At 41.4% G+C, this 24987-nt stretch overlaps 1 protein-coding gene across 5 annotated transcripts in view; it reads left to right on the top strand.

The window, feature by feature from the left end:
• Positions 1-24987, top strand: part of CFAP54 (cilia and flagella associated protein 54) — a 440387-nt gene that overhangs the window by 237637 nt on the left and 177763 nt on the right. For all 5 annotated transcript variants that reach the window (XM_033951153.1, XM_033951154.1, XM_033951152.1 and 2 more), the window contains exons 35-36: positions 19957-20114; positions 22998-23179. In XM_033951153.1, the coding sequence (XP_033807044.1) occupies positions 19957-20114; positions 22998-23179 (340 nt within the window). The remainder of the gene's footprint in view (positions 1-19956; positions 20115-22997; positions 23180-24987) is intronic.

Below are 24987 nucleotides of genomic sequence, written 5' to 3'. Positions count from 1 at the left end.
CTTGTATATATTACAAAGAACTGATGTAAAATATCACAGGACCATCATAGCGCTTATATGTCCTATTTTATTGTGCTATTCATTTTATAAATGAATAATAATAATAACTTTATTCTTCTATACCGCCACAATCTTGCGACTTCTAGGCGGTTTACAATCAAGAGAGCTGGACATTCAACGAAACACAATATGAAGATATACATATGAAGTACAGATAGCATAGACTGTAAGAAATCAAGAATATTGAAATACAATTTGCTTAGTAAGAGTATAAGATGTACATTTTGGTAGGTAATGTCTGAGCGGATCTGTTTGGAATAGGCCGCATGTTTTAGAAAATAACAACGAAAAAAAACGATATTATAAGGATAATAGATTACAGTGTATGTATCACAGTGTATGTATCTGAATGACCCACCACACTTTATTTGTTGTTATTCTCTATTGGGGGTAGTATATAGTAATCAATCTTTATATCTTCAGATATGAAAAAATAGGAAATAAAGCACTTACCTGTTGTTTATATTAGAGGGTCCTTGTGTTAACATCACGTTCTGAAATTTTTAAAATATTTTTTTCTTCTTGATTGGTGAAGTGTACAAAGTGCCACCGTGCCGTGCTATGCTGCTCCTCTACCCAGTCCTGAGTTTCGCCGTTGTGGCTTCATCAGGAGTATTATACTGTGAAAAATATGCTTTGTTAAAATCTATATAAAACATCCCAATCTTTAATATAACACTGCTAATTCTATTACATTGCTATTTTATTTTATATTGATTAAATGTCTTCTTATCTTATTCTCATTATGTAAACTTAAATCGGCAATGCCGGGAATTAAAAAGAGACTACTACAGGACTTGTCACGGCTCCTAACTATATATACTATCCAACAGCTTACTTAAATCTTTTTTACAAGTCAAAATTTATTTTTCTTATTCTTTCATACCTCAAATATTGTTAAATCCTCCAACGGGTAATTATATCTGCGTCTTGTTCTCCATGGCTATGTCTTCCGTTAACCTTTGTAAAATGGCGAGTGCTTGTTAATGACGTGGATTAAATTACTCAACGTAAAATCTCATTGGGTGGACTTACCATGTCATAACTTTTGAAAAGGAGGATCCTCATTGGTTTAATCTTTTAAGGGCAGGATTTTACTAAACCCACTGAATGTCTGTGTTTAACCCTCCTGGAGCTAATGTGCTCCATTGAAAAATAAATCGCTGTTCCTTACGTAAAAGATACGTACTGATGTCACCACCATTAAATCCTTGTATATGTAACAGAACTGTAAACTTTAGTTCTTTTTCTGTATGTTTCTCAAATTAATTACATTCTCTCTATGCTTCCTCTTCTATGCCGAAAATCATTTTTTCAATGGCTAAATAGGAAGTTATCTGAATTCATTTGGAACAAGAAAAAACCTCGAATTGCTCTCGCCAAGCTGAAAGCCTCTAAGATTAACGGTGGTCTTAACTTTCCGGATTTTTATCATTATTATATTGCTTCACTAGCTAAATATGGTGCTTACTGGATCACTGACTCCTCTCTCCAAGATCCTCCTGCCTGGTTTGAAATGGAGTGCTTTTTATGCATGCCTTTACACACCTCCTGCCTACTAACGGTGTCAATTCCCAGACACTTGAGAAGGTATTCTTTGTTGAGTTCAACGCAACATGCTCTTCATCTTTTAGATAAATTGGCTGAGATCTCAATTTATGATAGTCCACTCATGTCCCTTTGGAATAATTCTAAAATCCAAAACCATGGCAAATCCCTCTCATGGAAACGATGGCAGCGGGCGGGTCTATGGTTTGCCCATCAATTGTCTACTCCAACTGTGTCTGTTCCTTTTGATGCAATTTGTTCTACATACTCGCTACATCCTTCTGTTTATTCACAATGGCTTTCACTCACTGAAATACTGTCTTCTGTGCATATACGTTTTGACTTCATGACTTCCATCCATACTATTCGTCATTGGTCTGTACTGTCTCTACTAAAAGGCAAGGCGATATCTCTTTTTTATAGTATTTTAAGAGATCACTTCTTCACTTTTTCTCCCCAATCTATGAAACACTGGGAAACTATACTCACTACTCCGCTTTCTGACATTGATTGGGAATTTTTCTGGTCTTCAACAAATCGCCCACTTTTATCTTCTAAAGTCTCACAATCAATGTTCTTTATTATGTGGCATGCAGTATGGACTCCAATTCGCATGTGGAAAGCCAACTTAAAACAAGACTCTGTTTGCTGGAACTGTTTAAAAGATGTGGGAACTCTTGACCACATGCTTTTTCACTGTACGCTAGTCCGCTCCTTTTGGACTCGCATTTGGATCACCATACAATCTATTACTAACTGCTCGGAAGAGATCTCTATGGACATTGTAATCCTTCGCTCTCAACATCCCTGCTTTGCACAATCAAATTGTCCTCCTAAACTCATTGATACCATGTTTGTGACTGCTCTCATGCACATTCTGAAAAATTGGAAATCATCTTCGTTATTAGACTATACTTTTTGGTGGAACTCTCTGTGTATGTATCATAGATTTGAATCCTATGCATATGAGAAAAAAAATGCATCCAGAACCCCCATGAACTTGAAGCTTAACAAATCACCTTGGTCATTCCTGGATACCTATGTACGTTCTGTTCCGTAGACACTCCTGTCTTCCTTTTCTTTCCTTTTCCTTTCTTCTTTTTCTTCCTATTCCCCCTTTTTTTTTTTTTTTTTTTTTCTTTTTTGTTGTTCTCCCTCACTTTTTTCTTATATATTCTTCACATGCAGTTCTAATAATAGGAACCTTTCTTACTGTTATGTTCCTCTATAGTTGAATATAGATTTGTAGGTTCATGGACCTGGTACTTACGAATGGGGAAAGCGTCTCAGAGGTCTCGGTGGGAGAGACGCTAGCCACCAGTGACCATAACATGGTATGGTTTAACCTTAAGAAAGGCTTTCCTAGATCACAAACAAAAACAAAGGTACTCAATTTCCGGGGCACTGACTTCGCACGCATGGGAGATTTCGTCTATCAGACGCTGCAGGTTCAAGAAGTAACTACTAATGTGGAGGCTATGTGGTCAAGCTTGAAATCGATCCTTCATGAGGCAACTATCCGCTACATAAAATCGGTAACCAAACAACAAAGAAAAAAGAAACCCCAATGGTTCACAGATGAGGTATCGTGCCTCGTCAAGGAGAAGAAAATAGCATTTCTCTCATACAAACGCACGGGGGAAAAAGAAGCAAACATTGAATACAGGAAAAAGTCTGCAGCGGTCAAAACAGCAGTCAGGGAGGCCAAAATTCGTATGGAAGAAACTCTAGCAAAGAACATCAAGAAAGGGGACAAATCCTTCTTCAGATACATTAGCGACAGGAAAAAGAACGCAAACGGGATAGTACGCCTTAGAACACCAGACGGGAATTATGTAGAAACAGACTCCGATAAAGCCAAACTACTGAATGATTACTTCTGTTCAGTCTTTACCTGCGAAGCACCAGGGCACGGGCCTCGGCTAGCAGCAAAGCAAAGCATGGAAGACCCATTTCAGAAGTTTGAGTTCACACCAGCTGATGTTTACAAAGAACTGTCAAGACTCAAGGTGAACAAAGCCATGGGACCGGACAATCTGCACCCAAGAGTGCTCAGAGAGCTATGCGATGTTTTGGCGGAACCATTAGCAATACTCTTCAATCTCTCCCTAAATACGGGGAGAGTCCCCCTGGACTGGAAAACTGCCAACGTGGTTCCTCTGCACAAAAAGGGTTGCAGAGCGGAGGCCGCAAATTACAGACCAGTAAGTCTCACATCAATAGTGTGTAAACTCATGGAAACTCTACTTAAAGAGAAATTAGACACAATATTGGATGAGGGGAATCTGAGGGATCCCTGTCAACATGGATTCACTAGGGGGAGGTCATGCCAGTCCAATCTCATCAGCTTCTTTGATTGGGTGACAGGAAAGCTGGACTCGGGAGAGTCTCTGGACATAGTATACTTGGATTTCAGTAAAGCTTTTGACAGTGTCCCACACCGTAGACTATTAAACAAGATGAAATCGATGGGGTTAGGTGAGAAACTAACGGCGTGGGTCAACGATTGGCTGAGTGGAAGACTTCAGAAAGTGGTGGTCAATGGCACCCTCTCTGAGACATCGGAGGTGACTAGCGGTGTGCCTCAGGGCTCAGTCCTGGGACCATCCCTTTTTAACATATTCATAAGGGACTTGACCCGAGGGCTTCAGGGTAAAGTAGCGCTGTTCGCCGACGACGCCAAACTGTGTAATATAGTGGGTGGAAGCAATCCCACGGATGGTATGACGCAGGATCTGATCAAGTTGGAAAAATGGTCCACGACATGGCAGCTGGGCTTCAACGCTAAGAAGTGTAAGGTCATGCATCTCGGCAGCAGAAATCCATGCAGAACATACACCTTGAATGGAGAAACACTAGCTAGGACTTCAGAGGAACGGGACTTGGGAGTGATCATCAGTGCAGACATGAAGGCTGCCAAACAAGTGGAGAAGGCCTCATCCAAGGCGAGGCAAATGATGGGATGTATCAATAGAAGCTTCGTCAGCCGCAAACCTGAAGTCATAATGCCACTGTATAGAACCATGGTGAGACCTCATCTAGAGTACTGTGTGCAATTCTGGAGGCCACATTACCGTAAAGATGTGCTTTGAGCTGAGTCGGTCCAGCGAATGGCCACTAGGAAGGTCTCTGGACTCAAGGGTCTCTCATACGAGGAAAGACTGGGCAAATTGCAGCTGTACTCTCTAGAGGAGCGCAGGGAAAGGGGTGACATGATTGAGACTTTTAAGTACGTCACAGGTCGTGTCGAGGTAGAAAACGATATATTCCTTCCCAAGGGACCCTCGGTCACAAGGGGGCACCCGCTCAAACTCAGGGGAGGGAAATTTAGAGGTGACATCAGGAAGGATTTCTTCACAGAAAGAGTGGTAGATCACTGGAACAAACTTCCGACGCAGGTAATCAAGGCCACAAGCGTGCTCGACTTTAAGAATAAATGGGACATCCACGTGGGATCCCTACGTGGGTCGAGCAGCACTCAGACTTAATGGGGTGGGTCAGTAGAGTGGGCAGACTTGATGGGCTGTTTCTATGTTTCTATGTTCTTTATACAGAAAGCTTTATTTTGATCTTATGTATTTGTACTGCTTCCTGTATTCTCTAAAATACTCAATAAAAAATTATTGAACTGGAAAAAAAAAAAGTTTCTTATTGATCCAATGTTCTGTTAAAGGTGCCAGCATTTTTCCCGTACGAATGCAGCTTAAGTGTTCTGCTATTCGCAGTTTGATTTTACGTTTCTTGTGTCCAATGTAGTATAAACCACAGGGACAGATTATACAATATATGACTGCTTGTGTATCACAGTCTGTTCTTTCCCTGATGTAAAAATTTTTTTTTAGTTTTTGATATTATTAGTGACTGTGTTTGGTATGCATGAATACAATATTTGCACCGACCACATGCTCGATGTCCCCCCTTGTTCGTCATTATTATGTTGTTTATTAACTGTACTATATTTCAGTATTTCACCTAAATTTCTTCCCCTTGTGTATGCAAATTTTGGATATTCCTGAAGTTGGGGAAATACTGATAGTATCGACCAGTGTCTTTGAATAATTTTGCTCAAATCTCTTGATTGTTTAGAGTAAGATAATACACACACCGTAACATTATTTTGATTTTGATGTCTATGTGATTGCAATTCAGTATGATAATTTGCCGCTCTTTTGTAAGCTGTTTTAACCACTGTTTTTGGATACCCTCTTTGGATAAACTTATCACTCATTATTTGAGCTTGATTCTTATATTCTTTTCGTGTGGAGCAAATTCTTTTAATTCTCAAAAATTGCCCTATTACGTAATGGCTGTGGATGATGGCTTGAATAATGTAATAGGGTGTTTCTATCAGACATCTTACGATATATCGATGTTTCAAATGTGGTTCTACTTTTAATTATATTAATATCCAAAAAAGATATTTCATAAGAATGAGTAGAAAAAGTAAACTGTATGTTTTTGTCAAAAGTATTCATTTCCAAAAGGAAGGTTTGTAGATCTTCATGCGTACCTTCCCAGAAAAATATAACATCGTCTATGAATCTTTTCCATAGACTGATGTGATGGAAATGTTTAGATTTGTAAATATAATCTTTTTCGAACTTTGACATATATAAACATGCTATAGTGGGTGCTACTGTGGCCCCCATCGCCACCCCCTTGGTCTGAAGGAATATCTTATCTTTATATGTGAAGTAATTGTTATTAATTACTTGTTTTGTCATTAAGTTTAATAAACTTTTTTCCTGCGTTGATATAGTTTCATCAAGGGATAAATGATAATCCACTATCTCCAAAGCTTTTTCTTGAAGAATATTGGTGTATAAGGATATAACATCTGCTGTTACCATGATGATATTATCCAATTTATCATATTTCATTTGATGTAATTGTTGAATAAAATGCATTGAGTCCCATGTGTAAGATTGAATTTGGGATACCTGATGTTTCAGATGGAAATCCACATATTGAGAAAGTGGTTCCATTAATGAGTGTCTCCCTGACACTATGGCCCTGATTCTCCAAAAGTGCGTCCCAATTTTAGGCAGCTGTAGGCGTCCTACAGCTGTCTAATCAGCCAATCGGGATGCACGTTTTTAAAAAAAAATGCTCCCCAGGCAGGCCTGAAGGCGCCTCCGGGAGCCTAGGGAGACCCGCAAGACGCCTAAGCTCGCCTAAGGGCCTTAGGCGGGCCTTAGGCGAACCTAGGTGGCCCTACGCGTCTCCCTAGTAGAGAAAGAAACCTTAAAATGTAGGCCAGCAAAATGCTGGTCTACATTGTAAGTAGACGCAGCCGCTATACTTATCGCGGCAAGGGATCTCTCTTCCGCTATAAGTATAGCGGGCCGCGGCCTGTCCGATCGGATGCCCCCCCTCCGACACTACCGACCGCCCCCCCGACACTACCGACCGCCCCCCCCGACATTACCGATCTCCCTCCCACCCCGACACTACCGATCGCTGGCAGGAGAGTGTCCAATCCCTCCTGCCCGAAGATGGCACCCCCCGGCGCTAACAACCTCCAAACTAACCTGTTCTTCAGGCCAGACGGTTCTTGCCCGTCTAGCCGGTAAGCCCGCCTCGTCGAAATGAGGTGGGCTCGCCCCTTCCCGGCCCATCCCGCCAAAGCCTAAGGCCTGATTGGCCCAGGCTCTAGAAGCCTGGACCAATCAGGCCTTAGGCATAGCGGGTCCGCCCATCCCCACTTAATCTAAGGCCTGATTGGCCAATCAGACCTTAGACTTAGTGGGGATGGGCGGACCCGCTATGCCTAAGGCCTGATTGGTCCAGGCTTCTAGAGCCTGGTCCAATCAGGCCTTAGGCTTCGGCGGGATGGGCCGGGAAGGGGCGAGCCCGCCTCATTTCGACGAGGTGGTCTTACTGGCTAGACGGGCAAGAACCGTCTGGCCTGAAGAACAGGTTAGTTTGGAGGTTTGGGGGTTGTTAGCGCCGGGGGGTGTGTGTGTGTGTGCCGTCTTCGGGCAGGAGGGGGGTGTGTGTGCCATCTTCGGGCAGGAGGGGGGTGCCGTCTTCGGGCAGGAGGGGGGTGCTGTCTTCGGGCAGGAGGGATTGGACACTCTCCTGCCAGCGATCGGTGGTGTCGGGGTGGGAGGGAGATCGGTAATGTCGGGGGGGGGGCGGTTGGTAGTGTCGGGGGGGAGCGGTCAGTAGTGTCGGAGGGGGGGGGCATCCGATCGGACAGGCCGCGGCCCGCTATACTTATAGCGGCAGAGAGATCCCTTGCCGTGATAAGTATGGCGGGCCGTGTCTAATCTAACCCGATTCTCTAACCAGCGTCTGTAACATGGACGCCGGTTACAGAATCGGGGTTTTAGTGTAGGCCGATTCTGAATAGTACGCCTCTCCCGGGCGTCCTATACAGAATCAGGGCCTAGGTGTCTTGCGGGCTTCGCCTTCAATATAGGCGGCCTGCCTGGGGAGCATTTTTTTAAAAAAACGTGCATCCCGATTGGCTGATTAGACAGCTGTAGGACGCCTACAGCTGCCTAAAATCGGGACGCACTTTTGGAGAATCAGGGCCTATAGGTCTGCCTGGAGGCTTTTCCTGGGACTTATGTATTTTAGGAATGAAATACATATGTGGCATTATTGGATGTTGTTGGTATAATTGTTTATATTCACTGTGAGTGATAACATCATCATATTTGACTTTGGATAACATATCCTCTATTTCTCTTTTTAAACTCGGTGTTGGATCCTAGAGTATTTCTTTATAAAATTATTTTTTGGATAGCTGATTCATTGCTTCTTGATGATAATCAGACCAATTAAAGATTATTATCCCTCTTCCCTTGTCCGCTCTCGTTATAATGATATTCCTATCTTGTGTAAGACTTTGTAGTATTTTATTCTGTTTAAAGGAGAGATTATAATATGTTCGATCTTTATTTTTTTCTTGTATTTCTAGTTCTTTCATAACTATTCTTTCAAAAGCTATTAAAGATGGATCAGGGGGAGTTGGAGGTATCCAAGTGGATTTGTGTTTGTCATATCTAAATTTGATGTTCATATCTTCTGATTGTTTTTCAAAATAAGTTTTTAATCTTAAAATGCGAAAAAATCTTTGTAATTTTACTCTAGTATCATATCCATCATATGTTGTAGTGGGGAAAAACGATAATATATACAAGACTGAGCACTTATAATACAATAGGATAATTCTTTTAAAGTATTGAGAATAATAAAGAGAAAATTTTTTAGTAAATATAAGAAGTAAGAAGAAAGAAGATAAAAGGGTAAATATAAAACACTAACATAGATTTGATTTTTCAAAAATATTCACTTTTCTCCCTGTTTTCATGTTGAACTTATTCCTTGGCAGACCATTGAGTGAGCCCAGAAAAATGCCCAGGGCTGTCCAGTGGTAGGGGTTATCTGCATGCCCTTCCTCTCCTCTTTTCCTTTCTATGGGAGGGGGCTTTAGGCATCTGAACCAATCAGGGTGCACCGGGAAGGGGACAGCCCGCCATTCTGTGGAGGAGGGCTTGCTGGCAGGAGGAACTGGACATCTCTCTTGCCAGCCATCAGAGAAAGGTATGGGTGGGTGTTCGGGGGTGGAAGGTTGCAGTGGGGTCTTCGGGGGGTTCGGGGGATGATGGGGGCCAGCGGTAGGAGGGAGTGGGCATCCTTCCTGCCCAAGGATGTCTCAGGGGGTGACGGTAGGAGGGAATGGACATCCCTCTTGTCAAGGGATGTCTCGGTAACGGCAGGAGGAATTGGGCAATCCTCTTGCTCTGGACATTTGGGGGGAGGGGCTTCAGGGGTTCCGTCAGGAGGGAGTGGGCATCTCTCCTGCCAGCCAACTTCACGGGGGGAGATGGGTTCCCTGCCGTGGCCGCGGCTACTAAACTGATCACTATAGGAAGATTCCCTTGCAGCGATCAGCTCAGCAGCAATGTGATTCTCTAAACATCACTTGTGACATGGACGCTGGTTAGAGAATTGGGGTGGTTAGGTGGGGATAGGCTTCTGTCCATCAGGACAGATGCGAACCTATATAGGACACCCTTATGTGATTCTCAAAAGCCACTTAGGCAGCTGCTGGCACTAGGCATCCTGTACAGAATAATAATAATAATAATAATAACTTTATTTTGTATACCGACATACCCAGAGAGTTCTAGGTGGTTCACATCAATTAATTAAGGTTACAAATAATGAAGTCTTTGGAGTTAACAGTTTAGGAATGTGCAGGTCATTGAGGTTGGCAGGAATATACATTTTAGGAGTGTACAGGTCATTAAGGTTACAAACAATGAAGTCTTTGGAGTTAACAGTTTAGGAATGTACAGGTCATTGAAGTTGGCAGGAATATACATGAGTGTACAGAAGGAAGGTAATATTTATTTACAGGAAAAAATACAGGTCCTTGAAGTTAACGGGTTAGGAGAGTACAATAAGTAGGAATAGGTGGAGATTCACGTGCATTGATGGGAGTTGAAGAAGTATAAGAGGGTGTGTTAAGGGTTCTGTCCATGGAATAAGTGTGTTTTGAGTTTTTTTCTGAAGTCAAGGTAGGTGGGGGCGTCGAGCACAATTTGGGCTAGCTATGGGTTCAGTTTAGTCCCTGAAAGGAGAAGGTTTTGTCAAGGAACCTTTTGAAATGACATAGTTTTAGGGAGGGGAAGGCGAACAGATGGATTCTGCGGGGGTTCTTATTGTTGTAATTTAGGTTGAAGTGTGGGTTGAGGTAGCTTGGGGATATACCAAATACTGTTTTGTAGCAGAGGCATGCGAATTTGAATAGGACTCTGGATTCAAATGGTAACCAGTGCAGTTTATGGTAGAAGGGGGTGATGTGTTCCCATTTGTTTAAGCCAAATATAAGGCGGACGGCAGTGTTCTGAATCAGTTTTAGTCTTCACTCCTTTTCCTGTTCATTCATTTTTTTTTCTACATCCATGCCTGAAAGGCAATCCAATTACTATCCTAGAAGATGTAAAAACATAGGCAACTGATTTTTTGGGAAGGTTGTACCAAAACCAGATCAAAATGGAAGGCTCTTTTTGTGATTTATAAACAGTTGTACAGAATATTGTCCCTTATTATATTTTAATAATAAGATTTAAATATAAAATCATAAGTGTTTGTGGCTTATGTAAATGAGGTCAGAGTTCGCGAAGGCAGGGTGATGACGGAGACGGTGCCAGCAGGGATGGGGACATAGCACATGGGGATGGGGATGGGTCTGGGATGAGGACAGAGCCCGCAGGGACGGAGCGAGGATGGGAACAGCCTGCAAGGATGGGGGACAAACTTTGTCCCTGTGTCATTCTCTAGTCTGCAGTTTAGTTACATATAGTGGACCCTCAAACCTGATTGGCTGGGGCTTGAGAAGAGTGAGGCAGGAAAGTCTATTGGTTACCAATTTGAATTTTGGTGGGAAAATCAGCTGTTTTTCATTCCTGAGGATGGATAATTCTCTGGTGAGTCTGAAAAAGGTTTGGATACATTTCTTGAAGATGAACCCATTAACAGTTATTAGCTAGCCAGATTGGGATGCTGCTGCCTCTTCCTGGTGTGAGCGACTTTTTTCATTAGGATCTTCTGAGTATTTTTCAAGTGGCCTAGACCACTGTTCTTAAACCTTTTTACACCTATGGACCGGCAGAAATAAAAGAATTATTTTATGGACCGGCATCGGTCCGCAGACCGGCAGTTGAAGAACATTGGGCTAAGTCGTGGGCCAGACCCTGCCCATCTCTACCCAATCTCCACCTCAGACCCTGCCCCCATAGTCCTAATTGTAACACTATTTTTTCCATTCATTTTTCATATATACACACAATATAATCTTATTAACAACGCATCGATCGCACCATGGACCGGCAGTTGAAGAACACAGTTTGGGGCCTGATGCACATGCTGGCGGCCCTGTGGACCGGCAGGAAATTTCTGTGGACCGGCACCGATCCATGGACCGGTGGTTGAAGGACACTGGCCTAGACCAACCACTGTTGGAGACAGGATAATGGGCTTTTGGCCTGATCCCTCTTTGTTCTTAATGACTAAAACACCTGTGGATTAACATGAACCTGCTTTTAAAGCAAGCAATGAGGCAGACTGTGTTTTAAAGAGAAATATTACAGAGATATATATAGAGAGATATATAAAGAGAAATTTTTTCTTTTCTAGAGTCTGTGGTTCATTTAGCTGTGTTATTTGCTCATTTGGAAAAGGCAGAACAATAAACTACAATTCTTTAGTGTATTCTGTTTGGGAAAATAATTAAAAATTGAGCCTCATCATTCTCTTGCAGCTTCTCATAGGATTTCAAATAATTCTTCAAAAACCTCTTTTTTTACGATTCTCTCATTGAATTGGAATTTTTATAATGGAGAAAACATTTTTCTTTATGGTATTTTATCGAGGAGACATTTGCTGCTATAAACAGTGATTATTGATCTATCTTTTATGAAGAATCAAAAGGATGCCATTTCACTTTGAATACTATATTCTTCCTAAGGTCATTACCAACAATATGAATTATGAAAAGGATTCTATTCTTAGTGTGCCAAAGCATGTTTTTGAATTCTACTGTAGACAGTCTTATGAGACACCAAATAGGTTTTCCGTGTTAGTTAAACTTAGACTTCAAGCATACACTGAAAGAAAGAGTTGTTAGGAATGCATATTTTTGGGTCACAATTCACTCATTGCACTGTGTCTGGATAGGCAGCAGTGTTGAACATATATAATGAATGGATACTGTGGCAGCAATGTAGCTACCAGTGATATTCAGTTACTATACATACACGGTCTGTTCAAAAAGTTGCAGGATTGATTTTAGTAAAATGTTTTAATTTTGCAACTTATTCCACTGGGACCCCTTCAAACTACTCCCCTTCTCTACATATACACTTTTCCCAACTTTGTTTTCACTTTTGGAAACAGTCCTTAAATGCATCTTCAATAATCGACAAAAGTTGTTGAGTTGAATTTTGCTTTTTATGTCTTCAATGGTGTAAAATCACTTTCCTTTCAGTGTGGATTTAAGTTTAGAAAACAAGAAGTCAGCAGGGGCCAAGTCAGGAGAGTAAGGTAAAAGGGGAAGATCTGTCATTGTGTTTTTTGTGCAAAATTCATGAATTTTTACAGCAGAGTGAGTGGATTCATTGTCATGATGCAGGAGCCACGACTGCTCCCTCCAAAGTTTGGGCCACATCCTTCTGATTCTCTCACGGATTTGTTTCAACACTTTCAGATAGTAATTTTGGTAGACAGTTTGTCCTTGTGGCAGAAAAATTCATAATGAACAACGCTACAACTGAACAACACTGCAACTGTCAGAAAAACTTGTTAACCTCACTTTGACATTCGACCAAACTTGCCGAGCTTTTTTGATCTTGGTAATGTCTTGGTTCTCCATTGAGATGATTGTGCTTTGGTTTCCACATCATAACCATAGACCCATGTTTATCACCAGTTATTAAGAAATGTTTAGTTTCATTTGCCTGTTCAAGAAAATTCTGACAGATCATGACACGGTTGTTCTTCAGGTCATTGGTCATCAACCGTGGAAAAAACTTTGCTGTAACATGAGACATCCCCAACTTCTCTGTTAGCATGCTGTGGCATGAACCAATGGAGCTGATCTATTCCTGTGCCAATTTTCTAACAGTTAATCACTAACTGGTGTGCACAAGAACCCTCACTTGATCAACATGATCATCATCAGTTGATGTTGATGGCCTATCAGTTCATGAATTGTATTCCATAAGAACATAAGAATTGCTGCTGCTGGGTCAGACCAGTGTTCCATCGTGCCCAGCAGTCCCCTCACGCGGCAGCCCTCTGGTCAAAGACTAGCGCCCTATCTGAGACTAGCCCTATCTGCATATGTTCCGGTTCAGCAGGAATTTGTCTAACTTTGTCTTGAATCCCTGGAGGGTGTTTTCCCCTATGACAGACTCCGGAAGAGCATTCCAGTTTTCTACCACTCTCTGGATGATGTAGAACCTTCTAACGTTCATACGGAATCTATTCCCTTTCAATTTTAGAGAGTGCCCTCTCGTTCTCTCTACCTTGGAGAGGGTGAACAACCTGTCCTTATCTACTAAGTCTATTCCCTTCAGTACCTTGAATGTTTCAATCATGTCCCCTCTCAATCTCTTCTGTTCAAGGGAGAAAAAGCCCAGTTTCTCTAATCTATGGCAACTCCTTCAGCCCCTTAACCATTTTAGTCGCTCTTCTCTGTACCTTTTCGAGTAGTACCGTGTCCTTCTTCATGTATGGTAACCAGTGCTGGGTGCAGTACTCCAGGTGAGGGCGCACCATGGCCCAGTACAGTGGCATGATAACCTTTTCTGATCTGTTTGTGATCCCCTTCTTTATCTTTCCTAGCATTCTGTTCGCCCTTTTCACCGCCGCCGCAGATTGCGCAAATGGCTTCATCGATTTGTCAATCAGAATTCCCAAGTCTCTTTCCTGGGAGGTCACTCCATGTACCGCCCCGGACATCCTGTATTCGTGCATGAGATTTTTGTTACCGACATGCATCACTTTACACTTATCCACGTTGAACCTCATTTGCCATGTCGATGCCCATTTCTCAAGCTTGATTATGTCACATTGCAGATCTTAACAATCCCCCTGTGTCTTCACTACTCTGAATAATTTTGCATCATCCGCAAATTTAATCACCTCACTCGTCGTACCTATATCCAGATCATTTATAAAGATGTTGAAGAACACGGGTCCAAGCACCGAGCCCTGCGGCATCCCACTGTTGATGCTCTTCCAGTCCAAGTATTGTCCATTTACCCCCACTCTCTGTTTCCTATGCTCCTGCCAGTTTTTAATCCACGTGAGTATTTCACCCTCGATTCCATGGCTCACAATTTTCTGAAGTAGTCATTCATGCAGAACTTTGTCAGACGCCTTCTGAAAATCCAGATATACAATGTCGACCGGGTTGCCCTTGTCTATCTGCCTGCTTACTCCCTCGAAGAAGTGCAGCAAGTTCGTCAAGCAAGATCTGCCTTTGCTGAAACCGTGTTGGGTGATCCTAATCAGACCGTGTCCGTCAAGGTGATCAATGATGCGGTCCTTTATCAGTGCCTCTACCATCTTTCCTGGTACCGAGGTCAGACTCACCAGTCTGTAGTTTCCCGGATCTCCCCTCAAACCTTTTTTGAAGATCGGTGTAACATTTGCCACCTTCCAGTCTTCCGGAATCTTTCCCGATTTGATCGACAGATTGGCTATTAGTTAAAGCAGTTCAGCTATAGTCCCTTTCAGTTCCTTGATGACACTCGGATGGATGCCATCCGGTCCCGGGGATTTATTACTCTTGAGCCTATCGATCTGCCTGCATACCTGTGCTAGACTGACTGGCAACCCTGTCAGTTTCCCGTCTTCGATTCCAGCATATAGCCTGATCGGTTCCGGTATGCTGTGTATATCCTCTTTGGAAAATACAGATGCAAAAAATGTGTTTAGTTTGTTGGCAATTGCTTTGTCCTCCTTTAGCGCTCCCTTTATTCTATGGTCTTCCAATGGTCCCACCGCTTCCTTCGTGGGCCATTTCCCCTTAATATATCAAAAGAATGGCTTGAAGTTTTTCACCTCCTTGGCTATTTTTTCCTCATAGTCTCTTTTGGCCCCTTTTATTGCCTTATGACACCTGCGTTGATGCTGTTTGTGCTTATTCCAGTTTTGGTTCGTTCTTGACCTTTTCCATTCCTTAAATGAAGTTTTCTTGTCTCTGATCGCTTCTTTCACATCTACAATGAGCCACGCCAGTTCCTTGTTCTTTTTGCTCTTGGATCCCTTGTTGATTCGCGGTATATATAGATTTTGTGCCTCGGTGACTGTGTCCTTTAAAAGGGACCAAGCTTGCTCTAGCATTTTTACAGTGCTTATCCTCTTCTTAATCTTCTTCCCCACCATGAGTCTTATCCCTTCTTAATTCCCTTTTTGGAAGTTCAGTGCCGTGGCCGTCGTTCGGGACTGATGTTTCGCCCCTGCATCCAGGTCAAAGTGGATCATGTTGTGATCACTGCTCCCCAGCTTCCCTTCTACTTCTACACCTTGTGCCAGTCCTCGCAATCCATTTAGAATTAAGTCCAGAATTGCATTTCCTCTCATATTTTTCTTGACAAGTTGTTCCTGGAAGCAATTGCCTACAGCATCCAGGAACTTGGTCTCCCTAGCACAGCTGGAGGTGCCTAGGTTCCAGTCTATCCCCGAATAGTTGAAGTCACCCATGATAGCTGCGTTGCCTCCCTTGCAGTTTAATCTTGCAGTTTAATCTTGTCTGTCATTTCTCCATCAATTTCTTTAGACTGCCCTGGTGGTTGGTAGTAGATGCCGATCTTCGTTTCCAGTCCATTTGTTCCCGGATTTTGACCCATAGAGACTCTAACTTATCCGTCTGTTGTGGCGTGTTCTCTCCAGTAGATTCAATTCCCTCTTTGATGTATATGATTCACGACCAAATTTGAAGCATGAATACCATTCAAAACACCTTCCATGATTCATGACATGTTCCCCATAAGCCAATTCCAACATTTCATAAGTTTCCGTAGCTGTCTTACACAATTTAAAACAGAACTTCACGCTTTAGCACTGTTCTTTGAGGTTGCACATGATGAAAAATAGCTGATCATGAAAACACACTTTCACAAAAACTGCTGTAGCTCAGAGATGAAAACCGATATCAACAAATGAAAAAAAGGAGGTTACACATGAGATTTCAAGCTACTCAACGCCCTCTAGCGAGTCTCAAAAGAACTTCCCATTGGTGCACAATTCAAACTGTTCTGGAACTTTTTGAACAGACCTCATATAAGGGGCAATCCTACAAGCAGGCACCTAGAGTTATGTGCAATTTAGGTGCCTCAAAGGTACCATTAACCAATAGTTAGGCATTTGTTTGCACTCAGCACTATTCTGTAAGGTAGCGCCTAACTGCAAGGTGGTTGTACACATGGGCAAGCCATGGATGGTGTTTCCATGTTATTTTCATAGATTATAGAATACTATAAATTACGTGCATCATTTGGTTCACCTAGGTATTCCAGTTTACACCTGCCATTGACATGGCGTAAGAGGGTTTACCTAAACATGGGTGTGCCAGTGTTGACTTATGCTAATATTCTATAAATAGAATTCTGGCGACAAGAAGCTGATATAGAATCGCAGCTAAGCATTTGGCATTGGTCTGCTTAAATTGAATTTATACAATTTTATATGTTTATTAGACTTGATATACCGCTCAAGCTTACAACAGTTCTCAGCGGTTAATAATTATCAAAATATCCAGTAAGAAGAAAAAAAAGCAAGATGTGATGCATAATGTTACAGCAAATATCCTGCTCAAGTCTCTTAAGAATCCATTTAATAAATATAGTCCTTTTGTGGAATGGCTTCTCCAAAGGACTGCTGAAAAAAATATATGTTTTTAGTAAAGTCTTAAAAGCCTTAAAGTTGACTTCTAGATGTAGATTCTATAAGCTAGGTGCTAAGTAGATAAAAGCTTTGGCTCTGGTTGACTCCCATTTGGTTCTATTAACTGAAGAAATAACTCATCTATTGTCTTGTATTTTTTTATCTATACCCCACCTTTCCCAAGGCGGGTCACAGTAAAGTACATATACAAGCAGAATCACATACAATACAACAAATCAAACATCAATATAACATTGTAATTTTAGGAAGCTTTACATTATTATTATTAAGAAGCTACCAGGGCCTCACATCAAAAAACTATAAATCAAGTCCCATATTTCATTTTACAGAAGAGATGTTTCTTCAACATTTTTTTCAAACTACTCAAACTTGATTGCTGTCATAAATATCCCGGAAGCTTATCCACTTGCGAAGACCCCCACACAAAAATATGCTAGCTCTAGACACAGCTAGCCGCAGCTGTTTCACTGTCGGAATAGGTAGGTCATCGTGAGTCACCGAGCGCAACATACACTGTGGTTCATTTGGTTTTGCAGTGGTCTAAGTGTATGGGAGGGAGTACATGGAATGATCTTTGCATGAAAATAACTTGGTTGCCGAGAATAAAGTGACTTATGAGCTAATGCTATAAGAAATAGGTAACCAGAGGTATTGCAAAAATAGAGATGTTAACATGATCGAGCTTCTTCTTGTATCTCAACAATTTGAAAGCAGTATTGTAACGTCTGCATACGTCTAAGATTATGTTTAGAAAAACCTGAGTATACCACATTACAATAATCTATTTATGAGGTGAAAAAGGCATGGATCAAAGTATGTAAATTGGATTCTTCAAAATAGTGTTGAATTGCACGCAATGTTCTAAGGGTATGAAACCTTTTTGATAATGTCTGAAATTTGACCATTGAAGGTCAGGTGGGTAACCACAATTATTCCCAAATATTTAAGTTTTTGTACTAAAGGTATATTCTTACCCATAAATGATAATTTTACCTGTGATTCCAAATTGTGGCCTGTGATCCAACAAGAAGTGCATTTTTTTATTTCAAAACAAGTCTATTAAGAGTTGACCAACTTTTTACTGCAGTAAGACAATTCATTAAGGCCCGGATTCGGTATAGGGCGTTCACTCTCAGAAGCCGCCTAAGTGGCTTTTGAGAATCGCACACGGGTGCCCTATACTGAATCACCTAACCACCACTCTAACCGGTGCCCTTATTACAGGCGTTGGTTATTTATTTTATTTATTTAATTATTTAGCCCGTCCTCTCAAAGGAGCCCAGAACGGGTTACAAAGTACATCCACAATATAATCTACACAGGACAGAGATGACGTAATTTACAACATAGACATGACAATACAACATACACTAAGCAGCATCTGGTGAGAGTAGGTGGCATAGGTGTGTTGACTCAGAATGGCATTTCTGGTGCATGTCCTTAAGGTGCTGGGTTTGTAAAAAGGAAGGTTTTCATGGCCTTCCTGAAGCTCCAACATCCATCTAGAGAATTGCATTGCCGCTGAACTGAAGGCAGCAAGAGATCTTCCTGCCGTGATCAGTTTAGCAGCTGCGGCCCATCCCCCCACCCCCTGCGCGAAGACTACCAGTAGAATGGATGCTCAGTCCCTCCTGCTGGGACCTCCAAAGCCGACCACCCCGAATATCCATGGCAGGAGAAGTGCCCAATTCCTCCTACCGCCACCCCGCTGACATATCCTCCAGCAGGAGGGATGCCCAGTCCTTCCTGCCAGACACCCCCCCCCACCCGTAATGACTGTGGCAGGAGGGATGCCCAGTCCCTCCTGCCGGACACCTCCCCACCCCTCCGTAATGACCGCAACAGGAGGGATGCCCAATCCCTTCAGTCAGAATCCCCATCCTACCTAGCTCAGCCAGACCATCCCTCCCCAGCCCACCCGAAACTTCCCAGCCCACATGAACCCATCCTACCTTTATAATTGGCCAGCCCGCCTTCATCTGAATGGCGGGAAGGGGCCTAAGGGCCTGATTAACCCAGCACCTAAGGCCCCTCCCAGTGCATTGTGGGATGTGATGGGAGTGGCCTAAGATTCCGATTGGCCAGATCCCTTAGGCAACTCCCCCCTCCCATTTCAGAATTGTCCCAATTAATTTCCAGCCTCTTTCCTGTCAGAATTCAAATTTATGACCAACGGACTTTCCTGCCAAAATTCTAATTTGTGACCAACATACTTTTCTGCCTCAGTCACCTCAAGCCCCAGTCAGTCAGGTTTGAGGACCCACTATATATAAAGGCAAACTGCAGACCTCACAGCAAACCCTGAAGAAAGCCACAGCATGATGGTTGAAACATCAGTTCTACCTACCCAGACGCGGCGAGACCCGGACAAGTGCAACAATCATGGAAGCTTAAGAGAACATATCACCACAGAAATTAAAACCACAATAACAAGAAGAATCGTAATGGTTTGAACTAATTATTTGGAAATTCTGCCAATAATGCTATCTTTTAAGAGCTTGAGCCAGACATTTTGCTTGTTATTCTGGAAAGGGTCATCACACCTAAATATTGTAGCTATAGCCAGTACATTTCTTCTGTCTTAAAGTAATCCCTGAGGAATGTATGCAGTTAGGCAAACAACAGAACTCTTCCATCGTGAGTAAATTTGTTTTATGATTTCCAGACCTACATGTGAGCAAGTGTCAAAATGGTTGTGGTCTGGGTATTGTGTATTGGCACCTATGTACTACTTTGATCAATATGGAAAGTTTCTTTTTGACAGTAAATCTTTATAACTTACAAGATGTTTAAAATTAAATGTAGAGTAAACAAAAAGTTAGATCAATAATTTCATTTTAGAAAGATGTTCTTTGGGAACTGAAGGCCCTCAACTGTGACATATATTAATAATCTATATTTTGCTTGGTTGTACAGATTTGGAGTTTTGGACCCTGAAGTGTTCTCATTATACCATTCTGGTACTGTAATCATGGAAAAGGTAGCAAAAACCGAGGAGGAAAAGGATGTGTGGCTAAATAATGTTGAACCACCATTGAAAAAGGATCCAAAGACAAAACGTAAACAGACAGCTGGTAATGACTACTAATACATATCACTTAATACAGTGTTCTGCTTTATTTTATCAATCTAATAATCATATAGGAAGCAATTCTATAAATTGATGTCTTCATCTGGGTGTGTCGATGCTAGATGCCAATTCTATAATTGCACCTGTGTGCCAAGATGCTGTTATAGAAACTGGCATAAATCGGCATGGGTTCATCTAAGTTTAAATTAAGCAAAAAATCACTCTACAAAAAAAGTCAAATTTAAACACCAGTAATTTCAGTGCACATGAAAAAAAAAAAAGCCTCAGTAATGGGTGAGTCCTGTGACCCTACCTCCAACCCATCATTGGCATAAAAAACTTTCATGAACATACTGAATAACTGTCCTTTAGTACGTCTTTTGAAAAAAAAACTTTTCTACTGACGGTACACTGATCTGTGACAAAATTCAAGGTTCTAATCAAAAATAGATTGTTTCGTGGCATTCTACCACAGCCTCAGGACCACTGAACATGACATCATCGCCAACAGTCGAGCAGCAAACTCTGATATCAGGTTCAGTGGTCCCGAGACAGTGGTAGAATTGTTTCGTGGGATTCTACCACTGCCTCAGGACCACTGAACCTGACATCAGCAGCAAACTCTGATGTCAGGTTCAGTGGTCCCGAGACAGTGATAGAATGCTACGAAACGATCATTGACCTATTTTTCATTAGAATCTTGAATTTTGTCACAGATCAATGTACTGTCAGTAGAAAAGTGGTTTTTTTCCCCCAAAAGGTGTACTAAAGGACATTTATTCAGTGTGTTCCTGAAAGATTTTTATGCCAATGATGGGTAGGAGATAGGGTCACAAGACTCACCCAGTACTGAGGCTTTTTCTTTCATGTGCACTGACATTACTGGTGTTTAAATTTAACTTATTTTTGTGGAGTGATTTTTTGCTAAATTTGCGGTTGTTACCCTCTTCCACACCTCACAGTTTTGATGGTTAGTGTGCATCTGAGTTTAGACATGACCATTTATACCATGTCCTTCAACAGTAATATTCCATGAAACATGTATTGCATGAGGCAGCATTATACTCATTAATCCGTGCTCTCTTGGTATCTTGTCTTGATACCTTCACTTTCTTTTCTAAAGTTAAAATCATCTGGAAAAAAAATATTTTTTTCAAATTTTCTGCAGCTCTGTTTTGGAATTCATTGCTGATTAGATTAGAACAGTGATTCTCAACATTACTTCCTGTTTTTTGTTTCAAGTTTTTTTATTCATTTTTCATATAACAACAAGTGTACCACATAAATTTATACAATTTCATTACATAAACACTCGATATTACTTCATACATTACTATATATATAACGTATCATTATATAATCTTTTATTATAATCTTGAAACAGTATATAATATTTAATAAGTATACCAACTATTCCTCAATTATAAATCCATCCCCTCCCCTTCCTTTGGCAACTGCATATAATACAACAAGATATATTGATAAATTATTTATATTTATAAGATGAATAAAATAAAATCTCCCACCCCCCCTCTTATCAATATCTTATTATGGGAAAATTGTATCATTCATTGCAAAAATCTATTAATGGTCCCCAAATCTTCTTAAACTTATCTATATAACCTTTTTGTGTTGCAAATGTACGTTCCATTTTATACATATGGCATACTGAATTCCACCAAAAGTTATAATTTAACCTGTCATAACTTTTCCAATTGTATGTTATTTGTTGAACTGCTACTCCAGTTAATATAAATAAAAGTTTGTTGTTATTTGACGAAATTTGACTCTTTGCTCTCATTGCTGTGCCAAATAAAATCGTATTATATGTCAAGGCTACCGGATTCTCCAACATCCTATTTATCTGAGGCCAAATTCATTTCCAAAATAATAATATGAATGGACAATAAAATAAAAGATGATCTAATGTCCCCGCCTCAAGATGACAGTGCTAGCATTTATTAGACTTAGAGCTATCAAGTTTTTGTAAACGAACAGGGGTCCAAAAAGCTCTATGCAAAAGAAAAAAACCATGTTTGTCTCATAGATGCTGAAACTGTACATCTTAACCTCCAAGACCAACCTTTGTGACCCTCCTGATAGATAATGTTCACTTTCGGGACACACTGAACCCTACAGTTCATGGCTGAACAAAAACAATCACTTAAATATCATTCATTATTTCTGATAATGATGCAAATAAAGGTGGTGACTGCTGGGTAGAGAAGAGCAGACTTGCAGCAGTGAACATTGTGGTTAATGGTGAAGCAGAAAGGACCAGTTACGTGGATTTCAAATACCTTATTTCCTATTCAGCAATCTCCAGCTTGCAGGTACACATGGTTGTTAAGGAAAGCAAGAGCTTGCTATCTGTCACATTTTTGATGACACACATATCTGTCCTGACACACTGGTTGAGAATCACTGGATTCCAACAAGATTATTTGAGACTTCAACAAATTTTCAAGTCTTGGCTTTTCCAAAAACATTTTAATTGATGGGTAATATTAGTGATATACAGTAGTTAGGATTTCATTGTTTAGTAAGTTGGTGAATTCAACTGATTATTGTGGCATGAAGTTTGTTCCATCTTCTGTTCTGTATGGGCTGGCACAAGTGTGATGTGAAGAACCTTATGTACAGGTTTGGCACAAGGGCACTAGTCACTCAGCAATAACCTTCAGCCTTGCAGCACCTGCCTCTGTGCAAAGTACTTTTCAACCACAGTAGCAATTCCCATGCAGCAAATGTGATGCAACCCATTCAGGTCCTATGGATTTTGTTGCTTTTGCCACGCCGATACTTGCTGCTACAGCTTTGTAAAAGAGGAGCTCAGTTTGAACGGATGTGAATCATGCTGAAATAATGATTTGATTTTTTGTTTCAGATTCTGAAACCATTTCTGAACGTAGCAGAAGAAAAAGTAGCTCTGATTCTCCTCGGACACAAAGGACAAATGAAACAGAGTATACACGTTCTCCTTCAATTAAAGAAGAAACCCCAAATCTTTCCTTAAAATATCTTTTAGATGATTTCAGCAGAACATTTCTTCACCTTAGAAGAGCAGTGGTAATAAACTTTCATGAATATTTAAAAAATGCATATAGCAGGCAGATATTCTCTCATGTGGGTGACTTCATTCACAGAGCCCTAGCACACACTATGAAAGAGTTCTATCATTTTAAATCCATGAGGTCATCTGCAGCATGCATGCATCAACCCCTTCATAATTGCCCTCGGCCTGGAGGAGAGCCATTTGTGTGACAGCTAAGAAACCAAGAAGGGGAGGCTTGCGGGATTGGGAGAATATCTACCTGCTGTCCTCGGATAACACCTGTTACAAGTATGAAACTGTGCTTGATCCCAGGACAAGCAGGCAGTATATTCTCACATGTGGGACTCACCAGCTGCCAGGATCATGCCTTTAAGAAGAGGGCTATCGCCGACCACCATGAGCCTAGCAACCTCAAACAGGCTGGAGGGAAATTGGCTTCTAAGTGGAAAATAAATTTTGGAGAACAGCTTGGCCAAATTGACTATCTCATTTGGAATGGTTGTCCAGGCAGTAATGGAAGGTGAAGGTATGAATAGATAACCAGGTGGCCACCTTGCAAATATCCTCAATAGGAGTGGAGTATAGATGCTCTACTGTAGTCATCATTGTATGGACTTTATGTGCTGTGACACAGCCTTCAAGTGTCAGTCCAGATTAAGCATAGCAGAGGGAGAGATACAGTCCACAGCCATGTCAAGATGGTTCTCTTAGTGACAGGAGCTCTCAGGCAGTTGGGATCAAAAGACAGGAACAGTTGAATGGAGGCTCTGTGAGGTTTGATGCCATCCAAACAGTAGGCAAGAGCCTGCTTGCAATTCATAGTTTTCCTGTTCATCTGCTTGCTACATACTTTTGTTTACATATAAAAAAAATGTTTATATTTTCTAATGTTTGCATATACTCACAAGTTGTTTCTTATACACTCTCCAAGGCTTAGAAGGTCTGCCATGTCCTGCTATTTGAGCCATAGCCCACGTTCTCAGAAAATACTTGGAGTAGAAGCCTTTGCCTCTCTTCTGCAGAGGAACATCCTGTATGGCATTGGGCTGGAATAGGGCTGAGAGTTCCTGATGAAGGAAAGCCCATTGTTGGGAGTTGAAAAGAGACTCTCTTGGAGGTGGTTTAGAGTTCTTCCCTGTGAACAAAGGGCACAGTCCCATTTTACCACCTGAAGGACCCAATAATCTGAGGTTATTAAAGCCCAGTGTTGATAGTAGTGAACAAAAACTAACTTCAATGGGTAGAGAATGGGGAAGGATGAGAAATATTGGCTATGCTCTCCAAGAGGTAGTCAAAAGAACTGCTGCGGCTTGGATTGAAAAGGTATCGAAGTTTTCTGTTGTCTGTGGTGGCAAGATTGTCTTGGAGTTACTAGGCAAGCAGATACAGAGGCCTAGCGATATTTGTATCTTAGATAATAAGCAGAGTACCTATAGGTATTTGGATAACTTTGTGGCTGCTGGGATTGACAAAACCTTGAGGAGGATAAGGAAGTCATACACTCAGTATAGCATTTGATTTGCTAAGAGGCTTCCTCGAGTCAATCTTTGAATAAGTTGTCCCCTATGTCCTCTATGTTAGAGAGATGGTTCTGGACATTGGAGTCGAGATCAGAAATTCTGAGCCAGGCCTGTCTGTGCATGGTGATATAGACAGCAGAGGCTCGAGAGGTAATGTCAAAGAAGTCAAATGTGGAGCATATCATGTAATTCCTGGTCTCTAGGAGATCATCCATCAACTGCTGGTATGCAGGAAGGTAGTCAGATGGTATATAGTGGTCATAAAGGGACATCTTCTGAATCAGAGACTTCAAATAGAAAGA

The sequence above is a fragment of the Geotrypetes seraphini genome, chromosome 7 (genome assembly GCF_902459505.1).
Source record: "Geotrypetes seraphini chromosome 7, aGeoSer1.1, whole genome shotgun sequence".
Taxonomy (NCBI): domain Eukaryota; kingdom Metazoa; phylum Chordata; class Amphibia; order Gymnophiona; family Dermophiidae; genus Geotrypetes; species Geotrypetes seraphini.
This window is presented reverse-complemented; position numbering and strand designations above follow the sequence as displayed.